The 26,779-nt window shown below is 59.0% G+C and overlaps 1 protein-coding gene across 1 annotated transcript; it reads right to left on the bottom strand.

The window, feature by feature from the left end:
* On the bottom strand, window positions 1-21,167 carry COL6A1 (collagen type VI alpha 1 chain). The gene is made up of 35 exons (XM_065942315.1): window positions 20,947-21,167; window positions 20,361-20,490; window positions 18,734-18,934; window positions 17,679-17,838; window positions 17,376-17,504; window positions 17,254-17,274; window positions 17,092-17,112; window positions 16,967-17,011; window positions 16,112-16,165; window positions 15,533-15,577; window positions 15,407-15,433; window positions 15,211-15,237; window positions 15,074-15,118; window positions 14,723-14,776; window positions 14,461-14,523; window positions 13,633-13,695; window positions 13,488-13,541; window positions 13,369-13,404; window positions 13,118-13,180; window positions 12,444-12,506; window positions 6,733-6,795; window positions 5,965-6,027; window positions 5,798-5,848; window positions 5,642-5,677; window positions 5,240-5,302; window positions 4,977-5,042; window positions 4,433-4,468; window positions 3,880-3,916; window positions 3,614-3,622; window positions 3,257-3,390; window positions 2,855-2,964; window positions 2,530-2,713; window positions 2,253-2,433; window positions 1,508-1,537; window positions 1-1,383 (listed from the first exon to the last, which is right to left on the bottom strand). The coding sequence occupies exons 1-35, from the start codon at window positions 21,041-21,043 to the stop codon at window positions 761-763; spliced, it is 3,084 nt and encodes a 1,027-aa protein (XP_065798387.1). The 5' UTR covers window positions 21,044-21,167; the 3' UTR covers window positions 1-760.
* Window positions 21,168-26,779: the final 5,612 nt, after the last annotated feature.

The following is a 26,779-nucleotide window of genomic DNA, read 5'->3' as shown; positions in this document are numbered from 1 at the left end:
GAGAGTGAAAACCTTTATTTGGAAAAGTCGCCCACATGAACACGGTTGAGAAAAGACATAGAAAGGAGTAAAAGTAAAACTAAAGAACCAAGAAAATCTTCAATAAAATGTAGAACCAATCACTTTCTTGAGGAAAAAGGGCTTCAGCTTGTTTCTGATAAAACGCCTCACTGTGCCCCAGGGGGTGTGGCCAGGCCTCCAGTCCTGGGGTGAGGTGGGGCAGGATAGCACCTTCGCTCTGGGGTTTGCGGTCTGGGCTTTGCCATCAAGGAGGAGTCGTGGTTTCTGCTGGCAGGCGTGAGTGACAAGAGCCTTGTGAGGGGGGTTAGCTCATCAGGGCTCACGCTCCTGTGCAAGTTCCCTGGGAGACCTGACTTTTGGCTGAGCGAGGGTTTCCGGAAGGACTCTAGGATCGGAGGGAAGTCAAGCTCTGGGTGGTGGTGGCGGGGGCTGGTGGAGAGGGAAGGCAGTGACAGCTGACCCCAGAAAGGAAAGAGAACCAGGTGCTAGGGTTCTGACTGAGATGAGGGGACGTGGACAGGCAGCAGGAGGAGGGCACTTGGGGTGCAGGGTTCAGGCAGGTGGCAGGAGGGGGCCGGCAGAACCCCAGCACCAACACTCTGTTCTGGGGGGTGGGCCAAGCATAGAGCATCGAATCACGGCTTTTCAAGCTTTCCCTTAAAAAAAATCCTAGCTAGTCGGGTCGGTCAGGAACGTTAGGTCCCCTCTTGCCTCTGTCTCGGTGGCAGGGGCCAGGCCACTAGTCCAGGGCCACCTTCCTGGACACCGTCTGGTAGAAGACGCCCCGCAGCAGCGCCTGGTAGCTGGGCACGCGGAACAGGTGGCGCTCGCCGAAGACCACATCATACTCCGCCGCCTTGCCCGTGACCAGGACACGCACGTGTGGCTCGTTCACCTGGCGGCCCACCACCACCGCAAAGATCTCCACACCCTCCCGCTGGGCCTCCTGCACCGCCTTCTCGATGGCGGCTGGCGTGGCGCCTTGCGAGTTGCCATCCGAGAAGAGCAGCAGCCTCTTCTTGGCGGCGCTGGACGAGGTCTCGCGGTAGAAGCGGGTCACGTAGCCCAGGGCGTCCATGACGTCGGTGGCGTCATTGAAGAAGTCCATGGAGTCCACGGTGTTGGCCAGCACTGTGTAGTTCTGCAGGAACTGCAGGGCTGTGCGCTCCGGCCGTTGCTGCCCCGTGCCACTGTACTGCACCACTGCCACGCGCACGTCCTGGCCCGGGTCTGTCCGGCTCGCTGTCAGGAAGCGCTCCGCCAGCCGCTTGGCAAAGCGTTTGGTGATGTCAAAGTTGTGGCTGCCCACGCTGGCTGAGCCGTCCAGGAGGATGGTGATGTCGGCCGGGGAGGAGAAGGTGACTGCGGGTGGAGCAGCTGTGAGCGTGCACCGCAGGCCCTGGGAGCCTGCCCCGCCCCCTATGGACTCCAGACCCTTCTTACCCAGCGCCCCCCACGAGGGTCCCATCCACCCCCCAGTACTCACTCGGGCAGGTGTAATCTGGACATTTCTTGTCTGTAAAAGAGAAAACCCCACAGCATGAACCAGTGATCATAGGGACCGCTGTTCCTCCTGTAACCCCCCAGCAAGAGGACCCCTGGCACTTCTGAGGCGGAAGGCACGGCCACCACTGTCTCCATCCAACAGGAGGGATGTCCCTTATTCCAGAGAGGGCTTTTGAGTGATGGAAGGGTCTTCCAGGCACCAGCCCTTCCAAGAACAGGGAGACCAAGCTCAGGGCTGAGGAAGGGTGTTCTACAGCACAGGCCCCATGCCACAAGCCCCAGGTAATGCTGGCTCCATTGTGCCAGTCGGGGCCCTGAGTCTGAGCCTGAAGCACTCTCTAGTTACTGTCCGGCAGCTGCAATGTGGACTCAGCTCTGATCCTGGGCCAAGCCCAGATGGACGTGGCAAGTGTGTCCCTTACGTGGGAACCTCTGCGGGGTCTCAGGCTCCAAGGCCCACCACTGCCCACACTTTTGGGTGCACCCAACCTCAGACCCCAGTGCACGTGTGTGCAGTGGGAGACCACGGTGCAGCCCACACTTGGGGAACACCTGTGTGGATGCCAAGCCACAAGGGAGTCAGGCCACAACCTCCAGAGTAAGAATGGGGAGCAGCTCAAGGGGAGTGGACACGCTGCTGGCCATGGGCATCTGCTGCCACAGCCGGAGGTCACAGCGAGTGGAGAGCGGACAGCCGAACCACGGGGCCTGCCTGCCACGCTCACCTATGCAGATCTGGGCGGTGATGTTCTTCAGGAAGCCGTCGTCCAGCAGCTCGGCGTAGTTTTCCTTGACTAGCGAGATGCCCGGCCGTCCCTGGGGTGCCAGGCCTTGGCAGGAGATGACGTTGAGCTGGTCAGAGCCCGCGGCCAAGCCAAAGACATCCTTGATGCCCACGGAGACCACCTGGGGGGAGGGGCAGTGTTGGTGTGGCCCTTGGTGCAGACAGTCCCCCGAGTCCCTGGGCGTGAGGGCGACAGTGTGGCGTGGGGGCCGCCCCACCTGGATGTCAGGGCCGCAGAGCACGCTGAGCGGGGTGGTGTCCCTCTGGGTGTCCGAGCGGCCGTCCGTGATGACCAGGGCGATGCGGTTGTTCTGGGTGGGCGGCAGCAGCCGGCTCCGGGTGTACTGCAGGGCCTCGCCCGTGAAGGTGCCCCCACCCATCCACTGCAGCTTCTTGATGGCTCTGCAGGGCCACGGTATCATTAGGGCGGGAACCAGGAGTCAGGGGGGCCGGGGGTCAAGGGCAGGGCCAGGGTCAGGGGTCAGGGGCCCAAGTGCGCCTTGGGCTACGATGCGCGTGCAGGCGCCAAGCAGACACACTCACTCCTTGAGGTCCTGGGCACTCCTGATGTTGGGGTCCCTCAGGTCCACGTGCTCCTGCATCTGGTTGTGGCTGTACTGTACCACGCCCGCATGCGACTGCCCAGGCTCAAACTGCTCGAGAGAGCCGCCGCCATGAGGAGCACCCCCAGGATCCCTGGGGTGCTGGTGCTTCTCCCTGCTCAGGTCACGCCTCCACCCACCCCCCCACCCCGTCCCGGGTTGGACTGGCCCCCAGGCCCCCAGGGGGATCTCATGCTCTGCTGGGCTGGGGGCCTTGGCTTTTGAGAAACAAGGCATCTCTCCCGCAGCCCCCAGCAACCGGCCCTTCCACTCTGGTGTCAGGACAGATCCCTGCCTCCCTGGGCAACTTCATCCCCGAGCGAGGCCAGGGCAGCCGCCTCACCTTGACCAGCTCGTCCCTGCTCAGCCGGTCAATGACCTTGACGATGAAGTCCTTGGCAATCTCAAAGTTCTGTAGGCCGATGCTCTCGGAGCTGTCCAGCACGAAGAGGATGTCGATGGGCCCGCACTTGCATTCTGCAGGCGGCAGGGGTGCGTTAAGCCTCGGAGCCCCTCCCAGGACCCCTCCAAAGCAGGGCAGCGAGGGGTGGGGGCTCAAGGACTGGGGGTCGTGGAGAGAACTCCGGTCCCCCCATCCCTGGCTGCGTTAATAACCAGGGGAGGATGGGCAGGCCAGCACCCAGGGCCAATCCAGGGGAGGGGAGATGAGTCCGCCTCCCAGGTGAAGAGTCAGACTCACCACAGCAGGCTGGGAAGAGAAGAAAGAGGCAGTCATATGGTGTCAAGACTAACTCCCCAACCAGCTACCCCTGCACCCCTCCAGACTTTCTCATGGGAGGGGCAGGCATTGAGATTAAAGCCCCCAGCCAGGGCCCCCTCACCCTTCCCCCCAGCTTCCTCTCAGGAGGGGCCCACGCCTGCCCTCCTGCCTGCCTGCAACCCCCAGGCGGCATATGGCAGGACGCTCTTTCTCATCAGGGTAGTGATCAAGGGGGAGACACTCACAGCACATTTTCATGATGATGTCCAAAATCTCGCATTCCTGGGGGTGAGGGAAGAGACACTCCCAGGAGAAGGAACTGGTTCTCCTGTGGTGGCCCCTGGTGTGGGGGGAGAGGCTTCCCAGGGCTCGGGGGTGAGGCCAGCCCTCCAGGTCCCCCTCCCCTGGGACTCCAGCTGGGACCGCAGAGGGGCTGGGCTGGGCTGGGCAGGGTGTCCCCCTTCCCAGGGCGTGCCCCGCTCTACCTGGGAGGTCCCTGCCTGCGGGGCATGGACATCTGAAATGGCCTCTGATATGTGGCCTCAGGTGTCTCACTGTGGCCATAATGTGTCCCCCCTCATGGCTCTGTATGTTCCCTTACGACCGGCACACATCCCCACTGTGACTGTCACGTGCCCCCACGGCCCTTGTGTGTCGGCTGTGACCTCCATGTGTCCCTGCTGGGGCCTCCACATGTCTCCCTGTGGCCTTCCTGTGATTCCTGCTGTCATCAGCCTCCCCACCCCACAGGAGCCTTGGCCAGAGTGGTCAGTCCCCAAGGATATTCACAATACTTACGTCTGGCCCTGGTGGTCCCACGTGTCCTGGGGGTCCCTGTCAGAGAAAGGTTAGGAGAAGGATTGTCAGGGTGGATGCTGGGGCCATGCTGATTCCTGAGCCGCAGATCTGACAGGAGCCCTTGGCTGACCCCCTTCATGCAGGGTCCTCCAACACTAGGAGCTGAGGCTTCTGCACATTCAAGGCTGGGGAACCTGCTACTGTCGTCCACCTGGTGACCATTGTCCGATTGCCCTTTCCTGGCGGTCAGTGGGAGCTCACCCCACCATGGGAGAGTGTCCCGGCAGGTCTAACGGTGCCACCTTGATGGGCAAGGTGCCCGGCCTCACCCAGGCACCACCTGAGGCCCTGCCATGCTTGTCATAGCTCACCTGGAGACTTGTCCTCCCCTTCTGCCCACCCCCTCATGCTCAGCCCCCCAGACCCTGAAACTGCGTGTCTCCTCAATCCTCCTGGAGCCCATCCCCAGAGCCTTGCTCCCAGGTTCCCACCACCCCAGACTCTACAGCCTCAAGGAGGGCACCCCCCCCGCCCATGAACCCACCTGGGGGCCTTCGGGACCTCGGTAGCCCTTTGCTCCTTTGGCGCCTCGTGGAGCAATGTCATTATTCTGGAAAGACACAGTGCAGTGTCATCGGCTTGCCACGCGTGGCCAGACCACATGCTATGAGCCTGGCCATCACCCCCTTCACCCCCAGAATGCTCAGCCACCCTCGGAGCCACGTTCCCCCATGATCCGTGGGCTCTGGGCCCTCGAGGCCGAGGTTGACCGGGGACGTCGCCAAACGCAGTGGGCTTTGCACTCACGTCCTCTCCAGGGTCCCCAGCTTCTCCCTCGTCCCCCTTGAGGCCGGGGTAGCCTTTGGTGCCCTGCAGGTGATGGAGAGCACATAGTTAGGGGGAGCTGGCCCAGGGTTGGGGTGGGTGCTGCGGCTCTGAGCTTCTAGGGGGCAGGCCTCTGGGGTGGGCCATGGAGTGAAGAGATCCCGAGGGGGGTGTCAGCCAGCAGGGGCGCCCAGGGCCAAGTGGGGCCTAAGGAGACAGAGACAGGGGCTGGGGGCGGAGGGCGGGGCTTGGTGATGAGCTGGACTGAGGCGGGGCTGTGTGTGTCTGCACGTGTTTGCTCAGGTGTGGGAGCAATGTGCGTGCACGAGCATGTGTGCCCAAGTACACCTCCCATGGCCAGCAGAGCAGATGGCGTGTACTCACGTTTATCCCAGGAGGACCTCTGCTGCCTGGATAGCCCTGGGGAAAGGCAGGACAGTCACATCAGTCACACCAGTCACACCAGAGGGGCAGCCCCAGTCAGAGAGCCATGTGTCCCACTGGCTTAAGGGGGCATCAGGCAGGATGCAGAGTACTCACAGGAAAGCCGGGGAAACCTTCGGTACCATTCCCGGGGGGGCCGTCTTCACCCTGGGAGAGCAGATGGAGTCCAGCCACTGCAGGACTCGCCCAGACCAGCTGCTTCCAGACTCTGGGCCCCAGGCAATATCCCGCCCAGGATGTACCCTTTGCCCTGTATCACTCACCCTCTCACCCATCAGCCCGGGGTCTCCGGGGGGGCCTGCAGGCCCTGGAGCTCCTTTGGGGCCCTAAGGAGGAGAAAATGAAGTGGACTCTGGGTAGCAAGCCACATATGCTCGGAGGCACGAGGCCTCCTGGATGAAAGAGGAGAATTAAGTAAGATAATATGTTTTCATGTGGCACATAAATTACTCATAAAAAGGTGTTTAAACCTGGAATCTTGGAGGCCATGCCACTTTTGGGCCTTAGAGGCTATACCTCCCCCATGTCCACCCAGGGAGTGACCCAAGAAGGAGGTGACCAGAACAGGGACAGGGACCCAGGGGGTCAACTGTGGGGGATTCACACCCAAGAGCTCAACCAGACGGGGTGGAGGTGCCAGCAGACACATTGCAGGCGTGGCCAACGCCAGCATGTCAGCAAAGTTGAACAATCGTTAAGGTCTGAGTTCATAATGAGAAAAACAACAGAAAACCTTCTCAAGTCAAATTCATAAGGCATAACATGCAAAGAAAGAAAAAAAAAAGGAATTTGGAAAAGAAATAAGCCAATCTGTCGATGCTGTTTCTCTCTAGGTGGGGTTTTCGATTTCAATTCTCTTTTTAATATTTTTCTGCATTTTCTAAATGTCGTCAGAGTCACACATTCCATGAAGTGAAGTGGAACATTTATGTGTAGGAGCCCAGGGGGTTCTCCCAAAGAAGTCTGGGTGGGGGGTGGGGATGGGGGTCAGGCTAGTCCCTCCTGGGATAGCGGCAGGGAGGGCTACTCACCTCGGTCCCTGGGGGCCCCTCATCACCTCGGTATCCTTTCGGCCCAATGGGGCCAGCCTCACCCTGCAGAGAGAGGACACACCCGAGATGGGCCCCTTATGACCCTCAGTGGCCCCCAGCCTCACACCCCACCCTTGCTGGCTGCTCCATTCTGCCGCTCCCTGGGGGCCATCGCCTGCCTTCCCATCCAGGCTCTTGGTCCCCCAAGGATTCCACAGACCCTTGACCTATCTTGGGACAGGAAAGGGATGGGAGTGGCCCTGTGTGGTGATGCTTCCTGGTCCCCAGTAGCACATCCTGGGAACTCAAGGAACTGCCTGAGACATGGAAACACCAAACTGGGTGGAGCTCCTGGGGCAACCACTGTGGGGGGAGGGGACGCCCACTTCGGAGGAATGCAGGGCGCCCACTGCGGGGGGATGGGGGCACCCACTGCAGGGGGATGGGGGTGCCCACTGCGGGGGGATGGGGGTGCCCACTGCAGGGGGATGGGGGTGCCCACTGCGGGAGGATGGGGGCGCCCACTGCAGGGGGATGGGGGTGCCCACTGTGGGGGGATGGGGGCGCCCACTGCAGGGGGATGGGGGTGCCCACTGCGGGAGGATGGGGGTGACCACTGTGGAAGGATGAGGACAGGCCAGGCCTGGTGGCCGGGTGCACACAGGAGAACGGGACCCTTCCTCAGTTTCTCAGTTGCCTTTTCCTGCGATTTGGGAAAACACATTTCCCAGGACCTTCTGCATGGACCCTGGTGTCAGAGCCGACCTCCTGTTGGGTCTGGAGTCGGGAGGGGCTTGTGGGACCCCTGACAGGGTCGGGAGGGTGGGGCTGAGTTCAGAAACAGAAGACCTGGGGGCCAGGAAGTTGAATGTGCAGGTGACCAAGTGCCACCTGGGTTGGGAGCCACAGGTCCAGGGGGGACCATCCCCAGTTGGTCACAGACTGGGGGGACACAGGGCACCCCCCAAAGGAGGCAGCCGTTCCCAGCAGTGTCCAGGGTTCCTGCGGCCTAAGAGGGGCCTCCCTTTGCCCCACACTCTCGGCAGCTTCCTTTTACTGCAGCGACCATTTACTCTGAAAACTAACGTGATTGGGACGTACCCAGGACCCCAGGCAGGGTCCCGCTTCCAGTGTTCTGTGCCTTTAGAGTTTGAATGACTTCCCGACAGTGCCACAGGAAGAATCTGGGCAGAATGTGTCAGCATCACTGGCCAGGAGTGATTACAGCTCCTCAGTTACTGTCCAGAAAAGGCCAGGGCCTGGGAGGTGGCCTGGCAACAGGGCCTGCTCAGCCTGAGGCCACAAGAGTCAGTTGTGGGAATGGGGTGGACACAGAAAGAGCAGGGGCGTGTGACAGTCGTTCCAGAAAGAGACACGTAGAGATGAGGCGCTTTAAACCTGATGGAACCGCATTTCAATCATTGAGACAGACTGCACTCATGTGCGTTGTGACAACGGGCTGGCTGTTCACTGAAAAAGCCAAGGAGGGCAAGCCCACCCCTCTTCCACCGCTGGAATCTATGCTCCCGACGAATCAGAGGTGAGCAAAACTACACTGAAAGGGGTGAGAGCATCTGTAAACCTTTGTGCACAAGCAAGACAACCTCAACTATAAGGCACCCCAGACAAGCTCAGGACAGATGAGAACAACGTCTGCACCGTGGATGTAGCCCCCCATCCCCCACCACCGTGGGGGACACAGACCCTGGTGGGAAGTGATCAACTGCATGAACAGCCCAGCAGAGACCACGCTCAGCCCACAAACACACCAACAGTCAATCCAGGAGATGACTAAACGTGCGGAGCCAGAGTCTGATCACAGCTCATGTTGGCAGAAGTGTGTGTGCAGCTTGTTTTACATTCTTGGGGGAATGTGAGTGGGGGCCAGATGGGCAGGTAGGTAGGATTATTTGGCAAATGTCAACTCATACATATAACACTGGGGCTAAGACATTTTACTGCTAAGAATTTACATGCTGGATATTGTCTTGGAAGCTCTTCAGGATGGATGGATGAGCAGGTGGGTGGGCGGATAGATGGATGGATGGATACATACATCCATGGATATATGACAGATGACTAGACAGATAAGTGGATGGATAGATGGATAGATACACATATATGTACATAGGTGATGGGTGCATGGGCAGATGGATAGATACACACATATGTACACATGGTAAAAAAATGCCAAAAGGCAAAATAGTTGTCTGAGGAGGCCTTACAAATAGCCGAGAAAAGAAGAGAAGTTCAAGGCAAAGGAGAAAAGGAAAGATATACTCATTTGAATGCAGAGTTCCAAAGAATAGCAAGGAGAGATAAGAAAGCCTCCCTCGGTGATCAATGCAAAGAAATAGAGGAAAACAATAAAATGGGAAAGACTAGAGATCTCTTCAAGAAAATTGGAGATACCGAGGGAGGATTTCATGCAAAGATGGGTACAATAAAGGACAGAAACGGTATGGACCTAACAGAAGCAGACGATATTAAGAAGAGGTGCCAAGATTACACAGCAGAACTGTACAAAAAAGATCTTAATGACCCAGATGACCACAATGGTGTGATCACTCACCTAGAGCCAGACATCCTGGAATGTGAAGTCAAGTGGGCCTTAGGAAGCATCACTACGAACAAAGCTAGTGGAGGTGATGGAATGCCAGCTGAGCTATTTCAAATCCTAAAAGATGATGCTGTGAAAGTGCTGCACTCAATATGCCAGCAAATTTGGAAAAGTCAGCAGTGGCCACAGGACTGGAAAAAGTCAGTTTTCATTCCAATCCCAAAGAAAGGCAATGCCAAAGAAGGTTTAAACTACTGCACAATTGTACCATCTCACATGCTAGCAAAGTAATGCTCAAAATTCTCTGAGCCAGGCTTCAACAGTACATGAACTGTGAACTTCCAGATGTTCAAGCTGGATTGAGAAAAGGCAGAAGAACCAGAGATCAAATTGCCAACATCCTTTGGATCATACAAAAAGCAAGAGGGTTCCAGAAAAACATATACTTCTGCTTTATTTACTATGCAATAAAGTCTTTGACTGTGTGGATTGCAATAAACTGTGGAAAATTATTCAAGAGATGAGAATATCAGACCACCTGACTGCCTCCTGAGAAATCTGTATGCAGGTCAAGAAGCAACAGTTAGAACTGGACATGGAGCAACAGACTGGTTCCAAAACATCAAGGCTGTATATTGTCACCCTGCTTATTTAAGTTCTATGCAGAGTACATCATGCAAAATGCCAGGCTGGATGAAGCACAAGCTGGAATCGAGATTGCTGGGAGAAATATCAATAACCTCAGATACACAGATGACATCACCCTATGGCAGAAAGCAAAGAAGAACTAAAGAGCTTCTCGGTGAAAGTGAAAGAGGAGAGTGAAAAAGTTGGCCTAAAGCTCAACATTCAGAAAACTAAGATCAGGGCAAATAGATGGGGAAACAATGGAAACAGTGACAGACTTTATTCTTTTGGGCTCCAAACTCACTGCAGATGGTGACTGCAGCCATGAAATTAAAAGAAGCTTGCTGTCTGGAAGAAAAGTTATGACCAACCTAGACAGCATATGCAAAAGTGGAAACATTAATTTGCCAACAAAGGTCCATCCAGTCAAAGATATGGTTTTCTAGTAGTCATGTATGGATGTCAGAGCTGGACTATAAAGAAAGCTGAGCTCCGAAGAACTGATGCTTTTGAACTGTGGTGTTGGAGAAGACTCTTGAGAGTCCCTTGGATTGCAAGGACATCAAACCAGTCAATCCTCAGGGAAATTAGCACTGAATATTCATTGGAAGGACCAATGCTGAAGATGGAGCTTCAATACTTTGGCCACCTGGCATGAAGAGTTGACTCACTGGAAAAGACCCAGATGCTGGGAAAGATTGAAGGCAGGAGGAGAAGGGGAACAATAGAGGATGAGATGGTTGGATGGCATCACTGACTTGATGGACATGGGTTTGAGCAACCTCAGGTGTTGGTGATGGATAGGGAAGCCTGTGTGCTACAGTCCATGCATGGTTGCAAACAGTCAGACACAACCGAGTGACTGAACTGAACTGACACATATGTCAGATGGACTGAATTGACACATGTACACAGGTGATGGGTGGATGGACAGATGGAGAGATACACACATGTGTACACAGGTGATGGGTGGACAGACAAAGATGGATAAACACATGGACAGATGGACAGATGATCTGACTGAACAACAGATGGATGTTGATACTTATGACAGTATTTTTCTGTAAAGCAAAACACTGCGGACAATCTACACACAGTCTGCGAGAATGATGAGGGGCAGGAAGCAGACCCTTCCAAGGACGCCAAGGAAGAGGTCCCATCGCAGGCCAAGGGTGCCCAGCCCAGACTGCACCCTGCATCTCAGGGGCCCTCAGGGGCTTGTGGGCCCTGGGTACAGCCCTCACCCCATGGGAGGGGGCGGGTGAAGTCCGGGGCCTCGCAGGATCCAGCTCCCTTGCCACGCATCCTCACCACACACACTGTCCATTTGCTATGTGTTCATGGATGTATGGTCTGTCTCCCCACTGAAGTGTCAGCCCCCCTGCCCCATGAGGGTGGCACCAGGCTGTGTGCCCCGCTTCCAGTGATTCCCCAGGGCTGGCTGGAGCTGGAGTGGGTTCTGTAGACCTCTTCCAGGACCCACTGGCCACCAGGAGTGCCAGGATGCCACCAGAGCTCCAGCACAGCCTGGCCAAGATCACCCATCAATGTGGTGTGGCAACTTGGACAAACCCGACGGCCAGACAGGCTCCTGCCTGTCCCTCTGGCCAAGGCCCAGTGGTGACAGCCCATCCTGACCTGTCTCATCTATGTGTGCATTCTGTCACCCCATATGCCCTCCACTTGTGAACCCTGCAGCAGGACCCAGTCAGGGTCTGGAGAAGATGGGCTGAGAGCACCAGTTGGCAGTGGGGGGGTAGGTGGTCAGGCATGATGCTCCCTGGGGGAGTGATCTCAGCTCTCCCATCCAGCTGCTCATAGCTTCCAGCCTATTCCCAGGCTGCTCCTCTCGCCCAGCCCACTGCTTCTTCAGGCCTCCACTGTCTTCCCCTCCCCTAGCATGGCCTCTAGAAGGTCACGCCCAGGAATTTTGGAATGTTCCTTGGACTGACACTCCCAAGTCAACTTCCTGCCAGCATCTCACCGCTGGGCTCCAAACCCTGAGGGAAGTTTACACAGTTCATCTCTGGTGTGGTACCTGTCTGGGCTCAGTCCTCCAGGACCTTGCCCCCCTTCCCAGACTGGAGGGGTCCCCAAGGGCCCAGGCTCTAGCACACCTATGCTGCTGCCAGCCCCGCCCCCATTCCCCACCCCCACTGGTCTTGATGGCTCACTGCCTCGCTTCCATCCTCACTGACCTCTTCCAGCACTAGCCGCACCAAGGCATCCTCCCCACTCTGAGGGCAACGTGGGGGGCAGCGTGGGGGTCTTTGCTCAGGGCTGCGTCCTGGCGGTGCCCACCCAGGGACAGGGCTCCCCCTGTGAGCACTGGTCCACCTTGCCAATTCGTACCAGCCCCCTGGCCGCCATCCCCCCAACCCCAGACACCCCAGGTCTCCAGGCCACACCCCCACAAGGAAGCACCTGGGTTGGCAGTGAAGAGACCTCCCCCTGCACCTGTGAGTTGCTCCCATCTGGCAGCACCACGCCCCCACCCCCCACCCCTGCCAGCCAGGCTTCCTACCGGGTCACCGGGGACACCGACGGGGCCTTCTCGTCCCTGGTCACCTTGGGGTCCAGCTTCACCCTGGGAGGAAAAGCCACTGAGGAGGAGACGGAGGAGGACGGCCGCCCTGGGGGCCACCGGCTGAGGTCCGGCAGCTCCTGTCATCCGCTGTGGTGGCCTTGCTTCTTTCTCTCCCCTGTCCTCCAACGGGGCATGTGCTTGGCCATCAGGGGACTCGTGTTTCCAAGGGGCCATGATGAGGGGCCGATACCCCTGCCGAGGCCTGGAGGCAGCTCATTGTCCCCCCCCCCCCCCCCCGCAGGAGTGGGGGGAGGGTGCTGGCTACACTCCCCTCTGTGAAATGTAAACTGAAGAACAAGCAGGGCATGCTGACACCATGGTGGGCGGAGCAGGGAGGCCTAAGGATTTGCATTCTGCCTCTAATCCGAATCTGGAATCTGTTGCTGACCTTTCTCTGCAGCTCGGGGCCTGGGGGGGCGAGGTCCCACACAGGAAGTAGGTGGGAGAGGGGGATCTTTGGGACATGGGAGTCCAGGGTGCGGGTCACCCACACCTCAGGGCCAGAGGGTCACGGTGACCTGTCCTTGATTCTGATGGCCTGACCCCAGTCTGGCTGGGTCTCTGCCTCCCTCTGAGGGGATGGGGGTCCCAGCTTGGGGACAGTAACTCACCGGGTCTCCTCTTGGGCCCCGCGCACCTGGGGTCCCTCGAGGTCCTCTTTCCCCAGGGCCTCCCTGTGTGGAGGGAGCAGAGGCGGTGAGGTGTGGGGTGGGAGCCTGGGTCCTGGGCTCAGGGCTGTCTCCCCAGCAGATGCCAGGATGCATGGTCTCTCCACCTCATGCCCCGCCCCGTCCACTGGGGCCTTGTGGGTCACACCAGTCACACCGGCTGCTGACTGGTGAGGCTCAGAGCACCCACTCACCTTCTCTCCGGGGGCTCCGTCTGGTCCTGCATTTCCCTGGAGTAAGAGGAATCGACATGAGTTTGTCAGCAGGAAGATCGCTGCTGAGTCTGGGGTGTCGCGGGCAGGAGGGCTCTTACCTCATCGCCGGCTTCTCCCTTCTCTCCCGGGGGACCGGGCTCTCCGGGCTCACCCTGAGAACAACAGTGCAGACCGTCTCCTCTGACCTTGCGGCCCTCCCAGGCGCGGTCACCCCCACTGCATCAGGGAAACGTGCACGCTCACCTCATCTCCGGGGGGCCCTGTGCTCCCTGGCCTCCCAGGCTCCCCGTCTGCTCCGGGCTCACCCTGGAAAGACCCAAGGGTCAGCCTTCAGGAGGTCATGCCCAGCTGTCCTGGGGGCCCGTGGCCCCATGCTGACCCTCCTCACCCAGGCTTCAGGCCGCAGTCCCTGATGACCCTAGCCACTCACATCTCTGCATCAAACCCACTTCCCAGGTTCAAACACTGCCCATGGCAGGGGCCAGCCGGGCCCTTGAGAGTGAAAGCCTGGGATTGCCAGGCTGGGGGCTGGCACCCTCAGACCTCAACCAAACTCCAGGACATCCATATTGCTAGGATGCGTTTGAGATAGAATCCATGTTACTCCTCCAACTTTTCCAGCATTTGCTGTTGCTGAAAACCCAGAGAAATATCAGCAACAGATTTGAATTAGAGGCAGAATGCGAATCCTCAGGCCTCACTGTTCTGCCCGCCGCAGTGTGAGTATTTCGCAGAGTTTATTCCTGAGGTTACATTTCACATGAGCAGGTCGATCCTGGGCTGACCAGAGGGCTGCAGGCTGTGTGGACCGTCCTGAGGTGTCCAGAGAGGCCTCGGATGAACAGGCAGGTGCCAGAAGTGCGATGGGGGCAGGACACGCCCAAGGCTGGGGACCCTGTGCTCTCCCGGGCAGAGGTTCCCACGCCCATCCCTGCCAGCCCGGGAAGAGCAGTGGGGCCTGGCCCCTACACTGAAGCCAAGAACCTGCTTCCAGAAGGAAGTTCTCCTCAATGCCGGGTGGGTCGTTAAAGCCCCAGCCGGGCCCACCCTCTGCGGGCTCGAGTCACTGACCTTCTCTCCTTTCAGTCCGAAGGCACCTGCGTCGCCCTTGGGCCCGGGGGGTCCTTGGACACCCTGGGGAGAGGACACAGAGTCAGACCACAGTCTGAAATGGCAGCCACTGGCAGCCACTTGCCGGCAAGCGACAAGGCAGCAGGACAGGTCACCAGGCCGTATGGCGTGCGTGACTTCGCACGGTTGGCAGCAGGACTGAGGGAATTTTCACTCCTGAGAGCTTACAGCCTTAAGACGCGGGTGAGAGAAAGTGACTTACGTCGAATCCGGGCGAGCCCTTGCAGCCTGGCAGGCCGGGGTACCCTGTCTCCCCCTGCAAGGAGGAAGGTGGGTTTGGGGGTCATGCCTCTCAGCTCTGGCTCATCCACCATTTCCTAAGAAAGTTCCCCCCAGTGGAAGACACTCTGAGCTTGGCTGGGTAGTGTAGGGTCCACTGGGACCTGAGGCTTGGCAAGAAACGTTTCCTGCCTTCCATGCTACCTCAGAGTTGCCCAGGGTGACCACACACGAGACCCCTATCCACCCACCTCCTCGAGGATAGACAGCCTGGCCCACCATCCCTTCCCCGAAAAATATGCCCCGCCTCCACCCTCCCCGAGCTGAGGGTGACCTTCATGCCATCCACGCCGTCCATGCCTCGCTTTCCCTTCTCGCCCTGGGAAGTGCAAAAACCAAAGGTCAGACAAAGGTCAGTCTGCACCCCCACAGGGCAGTGTCCCCACCCACCGTGCCCCTCGGGCATCTCACCTTGTAGCCTTTGGGTCCCCTGGAGCCCTGTGGAGATAGAAAGGGAGGGTGAGGGGCTTGGTCTCCCCATCGTGGGGTGAGGCACCCCCAGCTCATTGCAGCCTCGCCACGCAGGGAATGGGCAGCACTGTCCTTGTCCAGAGTGGGGGGCCACTCCATGCCCCAGGGACACGTCCCAAAGCCGCAGGTCACTCACCTTCTCCCCTCGGCTCCCTTTTTCTCCCTACACAGCAAACAGAGGAGAGGAAGTGGGTGTGAGGGGTGCTGGAGGCCTGATGCCCTGAGGCCCAGGGCAAGGCCGCGTCGGGGAGGAGAGACCCACCTTCATGCCCTGGTAGCCGACAGGTCCGAGGTCCCCAGGTCTTCCCTGCAGCAGAGGAAGGGGGCGTGTTAGACAGCCCTGGGAGCAGGGAACCCCCACCCAGCCCCCTCACTCCCCACCCAACTCAGGCCTGGTCAGCTGGAGAGACCCGGCAGGCTGACCACTGACCTGTGTCCAAGAAGCGCCCTGCTGTGGAGGCCCAACCCCACTCCTGGGGGCTCTCAGTGGAGCTCCAGGGAGGAAGAGACACAGGGTCCCCCCACCCCGGGGCGGAGACCACCACGGCTGAAGCAAAGGCCACCTGCTGGCCGACTGCTGCCCCCTGCCCTCTGTGAGCAGGTGGGCCTGTGGGCGGGGGGCTGAGGGGCGTGGGGGTCTGCCCAGGTGGGAGTGCTGGAGGGCCAGCTGGGCCGTGTGCCCCCCAGTCCTCATCACCCACAGGAGCCATGTCCTCCGAGAATCAGGCCACACGACCATGGTGCTCAGAAACCAGTCATCCTTCCGGAAGATTCTGAGGTCTGGTTCCCAGCCTCTGGCTTCTCAGCGTCCCCACCCCTCAGTCAGGTACCCGGCACTCACAGGTTCTCCAGCTTCTCCTTTCTCTCCTGGGAGCCCCGGCTTCCCTCTTTCTCCCTAGAACAGAGAGCAGATCATGGTCAGAGGACAAATTCCATTTACTTCTAAAAAGCTGGTAAAAGGAAGCCCTTACTTGCTAACAAAAAAAGGTCTATGAAGTTATGCCATCCCATCTCCAGTGTCTACATGGTTTCCAGGCACCTTTCCCGAGGCCCAGGGTATGAGGGCAGGCCCAGGGTCTCTCCCACACACTCCACCAAGCCCTGGGGCTGCCCGGCGCCAGCCCAATAAACCCTGACTCTTTTCTCTTTGCCTGTTCTTGCTGCCATGCTGGGCCCCCAGGGGCAGGTGGGAGTGCAAGGTGGATGCAGCCTGGAAGCCCCCTGTGGAAGGTGGCCACATGGCTCCATGGCCACTGGACTTGACACTTTCCAGGAAAAGCCAGAAATCGAGAATTTCATGAGTGAGCTCCCAGGTTGTGAATACTAGCAATGAATTTTGTTTTCCAGTCTGGCCTTGGGCCCATGTTTGCATCCATCCCACGGCAGGCCCACCTCCAGGAGCAGAGCCACAGGGACACTCACTCCAGGAAGGCCATGCCCTCTACCACAGGAAGAACGATGGGGCAGCAGACCCCACCCCACAGCAGCCATGGCTACCAAATCAGCTGTGGGGTCACCACGCCCAGACCCTCTCCCATAGCTGGGACACCTGCTCAGCAGAGCATCTGGGCAGTGGGTGCTGAGGGCAGCTGCCTGGGGCCCACCTGCACCCCTAGACCTGGCGGCAGCCTGCAGGATATCTCTCCCAGGCCTCCCCCTCCATCAAGGTAAGCACCGGCAGGATGTGGCCACTTACCTCGTACCCGGGGTCGCCTCGAGGCCCGGGGGGTCCTCTGGCAGGCTGCAAGACACAAAAAGAACAGTTAGTGGGGGCACCATTGGGGTGGCCCAGGGGTGGGGGCAGGCAAGGGCCACACTCACCTGGCACTCGAAGGAGCAGCACTGCGGGATGGGAAGAGGACAGAGGGACATGTCAGGAAGTGTGGGCGTGGCCACGCCGGCCGCCCACGCTCAGACTGCTGGTGGAGGAACGGGCGATGGTGATGCCAGGGTGGGGGACACAGGGGACGGGGAGGGGCTTACCACTTGCTCCACATTATTTTTCTGAAAAGTGAGAGAGAAAAGTCAAATTAGCTTTCATTCCTGGGCACAGGGTTTCCGGCACCTGGACTTGGTGGGGTGCTGGGCCTGCAGGCGGCGCTCACAATCATGTCCGTGATGGTGTCGATGGTCTGGCTAATGACTTCCTCGGCGTCGCGGCTCTGCCCCCAGTCGGCCGCCGTGAAGTTGCGCCGGTACGTGTGGTCTGTGGCGATGATGCTCAGACGTGGCTCCTGCCATGGATGCAACCAGAGCGAGGGTGAACGTCAGCGACAGTGGGAGTGCCAGGCCCTCCCCTCCTCTACTCCCCTGGAGCCCCAGTCCTTCAGGCTACGTCTGTACCCCTCTCCCACTGGAGTCCCTGGGTACCCACTCCCTCCACTTCAGGCCCCGGGGGAGTGCCCCACCAGGTGGTCAGGCGTGATGGCCACGGAGAAGACTTTGATGCCCAGATGCTTGGCCTCATTCACAGCATCCTCCAGGCCCCCGCAGGGCTCCTTGTAGCCCTCCAGGGGGTGCCCATCAGTCACCACGATCAGGTATTTGTTCTCCTTCAGGTGGGAGCCCCTGCAGGGTGTGGAGGAGGTGAGACCACCTGGCCCAGCCTCCTCAGGCCACCGCTGACCCCGACAGCTCAGGGCCCCGTTGGGACCACATCGCTGAGACCCCTAGACTGGAGGTGAGGGGCAGGGGGCTAGAGACCCCAGAGGGAGATGCAGACCCAAGGGTGGATCTCAGAGCAGTGTTTCCAGTTTCCCTGTGTTGATCCGGCCATAAGGTGGGCTTACAGAAAAGGATAAGAGTTGGATCATAAAAAAGGTGAGCACGGAAGCACTGATACTTTTGAACTGTAGGGTTGGAGAAGACTCTCAAGAGTCCCTTGGACTGCAAGATCAAACCAGTCTATCCTAAAGGAAATCAGTCCTGAATATTTATTGGAAGGACTGATGTTGAAGCTGAAGCTCCCATATTTTAGCCAACTAATGTGAAGAGCTGACTCACTGGGAAAGACCCTGATCCTGGGAAAGGTTGAGGGCAGGAGTAGAAGGGGTTGACAGAGGATGAGATGGTTGGATGGCATCACTGACTCAAAGTTTGAGCAAGCTCCAGGAGATGGTGAAGGACAGAGGAGACTGGCAGTGCTGCAGTCCATGGGGTCGTAGAGTGGGACACTACTGAGCAACTGAACAACAACATAGACAAGGATATTAAAACAAAATAAAGTTCTGTGGGATCACTTTTCAGGTCCCCTCTGCCTTCAGTGGTTGAGGAGACAGTGGATAGCTGGAGGGAGGGGGCAGGCTGGGCGGTGGTCACCAGCACGACCCCCTCGGGCACTGGGTCTGCTCTGGGGACCTCAGGCACCAAAGTCCAGCCGGCCAGCGGGCAGCAACCAGGCGGCGCTGGGCCTCCCCAGGCAGAGCTAAGCCGGGGAGGGTGCCACAGGGCGGCAGGCACTCACCCCACGAGCAGCTCCTCCAGACCCTTCTTGATGGCGCAGTCGGTGTAGGTGCCCTTCCCGAAGTACTTGACGGCGTCCACACTGCTCTTGAGCTCGTCGCGGCCGCTGGGCATGCGCGTGAGCCCGCGGATGATCTCCACTTCGTCGCTATAGTGCAGCGCGCCCGCATTCCACACCAGGTTGCGGTCACAGCGGTAGTACCTGCGGGCCCGGGGTGGTGAGCGGGTCTCCCCACACCCCGGCCCGCTCCCCTCCCCTGCTCAGCGGGGTCACAGGTGGATAGACAGCCGGTCCCCTCTCACGCCGAGAGGGAGGAGCACGTGGTCCCGTAAGCAGCCCTGAGACACTGGTCCCCGTGCCGGGGGGCACGTGGCAGGGAGACGGGGGTGGCCAGGAGGGCGGGCCCAGCCAGCTAGTGACCACCATGTCCCCTGATCTCCAGGGCCTCAGATGAGGAGCCGTGAGCCGAGACCCTATCCCAGGGCCACGGAGTGGGGGACAGACCCTGCATAGATAGCAGTGGAGCCGGTGACAGGGGACAAGGGACAGGGGGAGGGAGGGGATAGGACCCCTGGATCTGAGTGGCTTCTTCTCTTTGCCCCGGTCACTTTGGCCGAGGATCTCAGGGGGTAGCCAGGCCCCTCCAACCCATCAGCCGACAGGTGACAGAGGCAGGAAGAGCCCCCAGTTCACAATTGGAGTGAATGAGGTACGAGGTCAAAGCCCCCCAGAGTGGGATGCTGGGTCACCTGGCTGCCCCGTGCACGCTCCACGAAGCTTGTCCACACCTGGGCCCTCCCTGGCCTTCATAAACCCGGGCATTTCAGGAGGTCTGGGGGTTCGGTCCCACAGTACCCTGCACTGGGCAGACGGTCCTCCTTCCCTGCAGCCTTTCTGGTGGGTGGGAGGCTGGGGGCCTGTCAGCCCCCAGCCCGTCAGTGGGTCAGAGCGGGAGGAGGGGTGGGGCCTGTGAAGGTGAGGGAGATGGGTGGAGCCTGGTTCTGAGCTTAGCCCTCCCCCTGGCCCGGCCCCGCCTCCTTGCAGGCGGGTCCCGTCCTCGGCCACACCCGCCGCCAGGGGCTCCCCCATGTGTGAGTGAGCAAGTGGAGGGATGGATGGATGGATGGAGCATGTTGCCCCCAAAGCCAACAGCAGGCTGGGGCCGCTCTGACTAGGACACTGGACACGGGGGACACTGAGACCTCGGGTCTGGGACTTGGGCTGTGACCGTCTACTTGGGCAGTGGTCATTGTCCAGGTGGCTGGTGAGGGGCGCCCCCTCTAGGTACCAGGCAGACCCATAGGGCCTCAGGCCAGCGTTCCTAGCCTGCTCAGGGTGGGGGAGGGGAGCTGTTCAACACTGCCTTTGGGGAGCCCAAGCTATAGCACTGTCCCCCTTGGCCCTCCTGGCTAAACAGCCAGCTCCATCTCAACTCAGTCCTTTTCTAGCCCATCTGAATCACACAGCCCCAGGGGAAGGGACTCAAGTAGCCTGGCCAGTACCGCCCTTCTCAGAATGGGGACACTGAGGCCCAGCTCTGCCTGCTGGCTGAGGTAGGGGAGACACCAGCCAGTCTCCCCCGCCCTCCAAGAGTATGGTGGACGGGGGGAGGAAGACAAGGTCCTACCTGTCCTTCAGGTTGTCAATGAAGCGCTTGGTGAAGGACTTAACCTTGTCCACCAGGGCCCCATAGGGCTTCAGCCTCAAGGCCACGCTCTCGGAGGTATCCAGCACAAAGAACAGGTCCACAGGGCAGTCTGGATCACGGACAGGAGGAGAGGCTCAGCCCTGTGCTCCCCCTTCCCCAGGTGAGCCCCCACCAGCCCCACTGGCCACTTCCCCAGCCAGTCACCCCCTTATACCCAGTCAGGCCCCAACACTCCCAAAAGAGCAAGGAGAAGTTGAATTTAAAACTGCCAGGGAGGGGCTTGACCTTCAGGAGAGGGTGTGTAGGAGCAGGTGACCGCGTTTCCTGACTGACCACCAGAAAGGAATCAGAAGGAGCCGATGATGGAGGCAGAGGGGGTGTAGACACTCAGGGGGCACAGGGGCTGAGACCCGGTGAGGCCCATCCTCCTTCCCAGGGTCCCCCGCCAGCTGGGCCGCATCTAAGCGCTTGAGCATCAAGGCAGGGGCCGGGGTCCCCTGGACCTCACGCCGGATGCGTCTGGTCCAGGCCGGCCTCGCCCAACAGACGCGGCAAGTCCACTCACCTTGGAAGGCGATGGCCCTCGAGGCCACGGTGTCGTCCTGTGCGGAGGCCCAGCAGACCTGCAGCAGCAGGGGGAGCAGAGCAAGGGGCAGCCTCATGTCACTGGTGGTCGTGTCACCATGGAGCAGGGACCGGGGGCAGGGTGGGCTGTAGTGACCGTGATGCTGGCCGAGCAGAGAGAAGTCCTGTCTGCTCTCCTTCTGGAGTTTCAGCCCAGGAGGGAGGGAGGGGTGGAGGGAGGAGAGGGTGGAGGAGGAGCCTTGTGGGGGGCGTCTCTCCCAGCTCTGGGTGAGTCACTCCCTCTCCCCTCCCCCTGGAGCTGCTCGGCTGGAGGATTTACCTCCCTGGTTTGTGAGGACTTTTATTTGCTTAGAGTTCTCAGGTCGAGTTTAAGAAGTCTGAAAAAGAGTGCATAACCCAAGACGAATTTCCCTGAAACATGTTTTGGGCGTTTCCAGTCTTCGCATGGGATTCACCGGCCTCTTCACCTCCCCCTCACTAACCACTTTCTACAAAGCGGTGCTGTTTGTTTAAATGTTTCAAATCCATTGATCTGTCTGACTTGCAAGCTGTCATATAATTCCCTCTTCACGATTTAGTCACATACATATTGACAAAAGATATTTCGTTTTTACTCTGGGGAGGCACAGAACAATAACTACACATACACTTGTGTGTGTGTATGTACTCAGTTTTGTCCGACTTTGTGATACCACAGATTGTAGCCCACCAGGCCCTCTGTCCACCGGATTTTCCAGGCAAGGATACTGGAGCAAGTTGCCATTTCCTTCTCCAGGGGATCTTCCTGACCCAGGGATCCAACCTGCGTCTCTTGAGTCTCCTGCATTGGCAGACAGGTTCTTTACCAGCTGAGCCACTGGGGAAGCCGGAGTGCGTGTGTTGACAGAGAACCCCGAAGGAGTTGAGGCCCTGCTTCTGAGGACAGGTGTGAAGGCCTCACCCTGGGGCCTGCTGGGGGTGGGCTCAGGGTGAGGCCACATCCACTGCTGCCCCAGAGAACATTCTAGATCTTTCCCAGAGCTGGCACTGTTCACACTGGTCTAATATCAGCCAAAATGTTTTATAGTTTATGACATGCAGAAATTGTGTAACCATAAGAAGTATGGGAGAACTTTGGAGACCATGCATCTCACTGACTGCTGTAGTGTCCCTTCCAGTGTCTCCCCGTACCTACTTTCTGAAGCTTGTGGACTGACTCGAGTGGTTTTTCCTGCCCCGAGCCTCACCAGCCCTGCTGTGGGCAATTCTCTCTCTTGCCTTGGGGTCTGCTGCAGACCCCCAGCTTCCAAGTCAAACAAAGGGCCTCAGCTCCTCATGCGAGGCTGTTACCTGCCATGGTCTCTCCAAGTCTGTTTTATCTGCAGAGATAACAACTCTTAGGTTCTTGCAGGTTTGGAGAAGAAATCGAACCATATTGTGCAAAACCAGGAACCAGCTGAGTGGTTCTGAACACACGAGGTGGACCGGCCTTGGCAATGTTAACACCCCCACCCCCAGGGCCCAGGCGGGCCCCTGCCCCATCCCTGCAGGGCTCCCGGGAGCTGGGCAGACAGCACAGCTGCCCTGAGGGACTGTCTGCCAGGGAGTAAGGGAGGAAGTTTGGGGCTCAGGGCCCTGCAGTCCCCCACTTGTAGAGAAGAGAGACGACAGGCAGCCGGGTGCTGCTGTCTCTTCCTCTCGCTCCCCCAGGGGCCTTGCTGACCCCTCCCCAGGGCGCGGGTGTCATTCATGTGAAGTCTGAGAGCAGCCTTGGGGGAGCGGGCCTTCGCCACAGCAGTGCAGGGACCACAAGGGAGGCTGCCTGGTGGAAGCACCAGAATCCCCCACCTCCAGGGTCACGAGGGGGGTGCTACAGGGACACACTCGGCCTGAGGATGCAAGCCCCTCCCCCCAACTGCGCCTGGCATCCAGCATCCTTAAGAGGTGAGCGAGAGGTCGAGATCCACCCGGACCGGGGTCTAGGGGGCAGGGCAGATGCAGGGCTCCTGCAGGTTTGAACAGATTCACCCCACCACCCCGTGACCCTGTCCGGGCGGCCGAGGTCTCCAGGGGGAGTCAAGGCCCTGGAGAGGGGCTAGGAGGCTTGGGGACTGGGCTGTCCCCATGAAGGGCAGGGTGGTGATAGGAGCCCCGCACGCATGCTGGGTGGTTGCTTCAGGGAAGCACGGGTCACTCGCCCCAGGGCGCGGGCTACAGTGTCCTGTGCACCTTGGTGCCTGGGGGCCACGCGAGTCACTCCCGGGTCTCAGGCCTCTGAGGGTCCCCAGGCCCCTGATGGGAGCCCCCCGGGAGACCCTCTGAACGGACTCCTGTGCCTCCCGACCCCTGAGTCACCAGAAGCCTTCAAAAGTAAATGTGAGGCAAGGGGAAGTTGCCAGCAGGGCGGTCGTCGGGGTTAAAACCCAGCCATGAGTGGGAGGGAGCTGGGAGGAAACGGCTGGCTCCGCAGCCAGGAAGGGCCAGTTGCCCAGGCCGCGCTGCTGGCGTGGGGCGGGGGGAGGAGGACGCCTCCTCTCCGTCTCCCTCCCCTCCCCTTCCCTCCCCTCCGTGGAGCAACAGCGCCCCCTCCACCCTGCGGACGTCCTCACCACAGCTCGGGGCAGGGCAGCACCTCTTTCTAGGGAAGTGATGTTGCTCAGTCGTGTCCAACTCTTTGTATGGATCACACAGTCCATGGACTTCTCCAGGCCAGAATACTGGAGCGGGTAGCCTTTCCCTTCTCCAGGGGATCTTCCCAGTCCAGGGATCAAACCCAGGTCTCCCGCATTGCAGGCAGATTCTTTACCAGCTGAGATACCAGGGAAGCCCAAGAATACTGGAGTGGGTAGCCTGTCCTTTCTCCAGGGGGTCTTCCTGACCCAGGAATTGAAGTGGGGTCTCCTGCACTTCAGGCGGTTTCTTTACCAGCTGAGCTTAATACTCCTCTTTTCTCCTCAGCTGTCCTCCTTCCCCTCTCTTCCCACTGTTTTCAGGCAGCAAGTATGGAGACGGCTTCCTGCAGCCCCTCAGCCACAGTCAGGGCCCGGGTCATGCCAGGACCCCCAGGGCACGTTCCCCCCCTCCCCCAGCTGTGGGACCCTCTCTAGGATCTAGTGGGGGGCTACCAGCTTGCCCCAGCCAGGGGTCAGACCCCACAGACAGAGTCACCCCCAGGGAGGCCAGCAGAGCAACAGCCCAGGGCCTTTATGAATGGAGGGTGAGTGGGTTACAGGGGCAAGGAGGGGAGAGCATGCAGACTACTTCCCACTATGGTCTCCACATGAGTGCATCAATGGTGATGCTCCTGAGATGGGTGATGCTCCCACATGGGTGATGCCCTCAGATGGGTAATGCCCCCAGATGTGTGATGTTCCCACATGGGTGATGCCCCCCAGCTGGGTAATGGCCCCTAGATGGATGATACCCCCAGATGGGTAATGCTCCCAGATGGGTAATGCTCCCAGATAGGTGATGCCCCGAGATGGGTGATGCCCCCAGGTGGATGATGCCTCCAGATGGGTAATGCCTTCAGATGGGTGATGTTCCCACATGGGTGATGCCCTCAGATGGGTGATGCCCCCAAATGTGTGATGTTCCCACATGGTTGATGCCCCCCAGATGGTCGATGGTCCTTAGATGGGTGATGCCCCCAGATGGGTGATGCCGCCAGATGGGTAATGCCCCCAGATGTGTGATGCTCCCACATGGGTGATGCCCCCAGATGGGTGATGCCCCCAGATGGTCGATGGTCCCTAGATGGGTGATGCCCCTAGATGGGTAATGCTCCCAGATGGGTGATGTTCCCACATGGGTGAAGCACCATCTGGTCTGGGCGAGTGGGGAATGTGGACATGCTTCGTGGGCCGTGGGGACACCCGTCAGGCCTCAAGGTCTTTGCTCCTCAGCTGTTAGAACAAGTTCACACCTACAGAGGATGAGACGGGCAGTGTGCCTTGCCATGGGCAATGAGTCCCCCAGAACCTCCTCTCCACATGCTCATAGCACTGTGTCCACACAATGAAGGTGGCCAGCGGGTGACCCCATGTTGTACTCCATGCCACCAGTCAAGTGCCAGTTCTCTGGGCAGCTTGTTGGTGTAATGTCCAGAACACACAACCGACTGTTTCAGGCCTGGCTCTGCACTCCTGGTGCCCAGGACCTTGGTGGGGGCTAGTCCTCCTGGCTGGTCTGGGCAGCTCCAGAGCCCCCACCTGACTCCCTCTCGTCCATCTTCTACAGTCCATCTGCCTCTGTGCAGGCCCAGGGTCCAAGCCACGTGCAGTGAGGTCTCTGGTCTGAGGCAACCATATGGATGGAATCCAGAGGGCCTTCCTCTGTCCCATAGTGGGGGGAGAGTCCCCACGGCCATGGTCAGCTGATGGGTCGGATGGCACTGCCCTTGGGAGCAAAGTCCACTTTGCTGAATGCTGGTTCTGTGGTCTGAAACGTGCTTTCTGGGAAGAACTGTACATTTATCATTGCAAACGCTATTTTTCAAGGCAGAAAGGACTTTTCCCTATGTCTCCTGATTCAAGACTTCCCCTGACTCGGGGTAGGTGGGCAGAGATTACCCCCATTGTCCAGCTGGGGAAACTGGGGAGGGGTGTCTCGGCCATCCAGTGGATGAGAGACCCACGGGCACAGACCCAGGCTGCTGCCCACTGCCGAGCCCTCGCCGCTGAATGTTCACTGTCCGGCCCCACCTCGGGCTGTTTGGACCCACACCAGGGTGAGCTGTCCTCCACAGTCTCCAAAAATTCAGATTCCTCCTGATAGAACTTTCTAGACCAGAAGGGCCCAGAGGATGGATTGATGGGGGCCCCAGGGATAGAGTGATGTGAGGAGTGTCCCAGAAGCCTGGCTTCCTGAGCGGTGATGGTGGGTGTTTCCAGAATGTCCTGCTCCTTCCTGGGCGTGGGTGATGGAAAGCTGCCTTCCTTTATAAACACCAAAGACTCAAACCCTCTTAGCATCTGTTGAACAAAACCCTTTTGATTTCTTTTTAATGCCTCAACTATCGAGTGTATTCCCTCCCAACTTAGAACATGATTCATCAAGGAAAATGTTTTCTGCAGCTACACATGTGGTTTCCATGGCGGTGCAACCCAGCAGAGGTTGGAGCTGGGGGCACCAGACTGGCCCGGCTCCTGTCCCCGCCCCCAGCATGGAGCAGCCTCTCCCTCCAGGCTCCAGGGGCTGAGAGGTGTGGACCGGTCACGGCCAGGCTGCCTGCCCAGGAGGAAGCGCTGGTAGATGGGGCATTTGAGTCACGCTGCCCTGCAGGCGGGACCCCCTGAGGAGTGACTCAGGTCCTAACTGACAAGGGGCTTGTGCTAGCCAGTGACAGAAAAGCAAAGAGCCAACAGAAGAAGGGGCCAGGATGGGAAGGGCAGTGCCCACTGATGCCCACGCGTGCTGGCCACTCTGGATGACAGGAGGCCCCCGGGGCCTCAGCCTGCAGAGTGGGTGGGGCACACCCACAAGGGAGTGTGAATTAGAGCCAGTTCATTGCCAGGAAGGCATCCTACAGACGTATTTGTAAAACCAACAGGAAAATGATGGGTTTTAATTGAAAAAATGTGGCAACACCGCCAGAAAAATCAACAATAAGGATTGTTCAGAAAATTATGGGGCCCCTCACTGTCTGAGGTCCACCAGCTGCAGAGAATGGAACTGGACATGCAGGCCTGGTGTGAGAGGCACAGGGGGAGGGGTGGCAGTGGGGGGTTTGGCGGGGGTTGGCAGCAGGGGGGGCTCAGGGGGAGGGTTGGCAGTGGGAGAGACACAGGGGGAGGATAGACAGCAGGGGGGGCTCAGGGGGAGGGTTGGCAGTG

This window comes from Muntiacus reevesi, chromosome 8, assembly GCF_963930625.1.
Source record: "Muntiacus reevesi chromosome 8, mMunRee1.1, whole genome shotgun sequence".
In the NCBI taxonomy this organism is placed as follows: Eukaryota; Metazoa; Chordata; class Mammalia; order Artiodactyla; family Cervidae; genus Muntiacus; species Muntiacus reevesi.
The sequence above is the reverse complement of the archived record's forward strand: the minus strand, read 5'-3'. Positions and strand labels throughout refer to the sequence as shown.

Coding starts and splice junctions, on each gene's coding strand:
- COL6A1 (XM_065942315.1), bottom strand. CDS start 21,043: ATGAGGCTGCCCCTTGCTCTGCTCCCCCTGCTGCTGCAGGTCTGCTGG. Junction 17,113..17,253: donor AAAATAATGTGGAGCAAGTG/GTAAGCCCCTCC, acceptor CCCATCCCGCAG/TGCTGCTCCTTCGAGTGCCA. Junction 3,917..4,432: donor TGGGACCACCAGGGCCAGAC/GTAAGTATTGTG, acceptor CCTCACCCCCAG/GAATGCGAGATTTTGGACAT.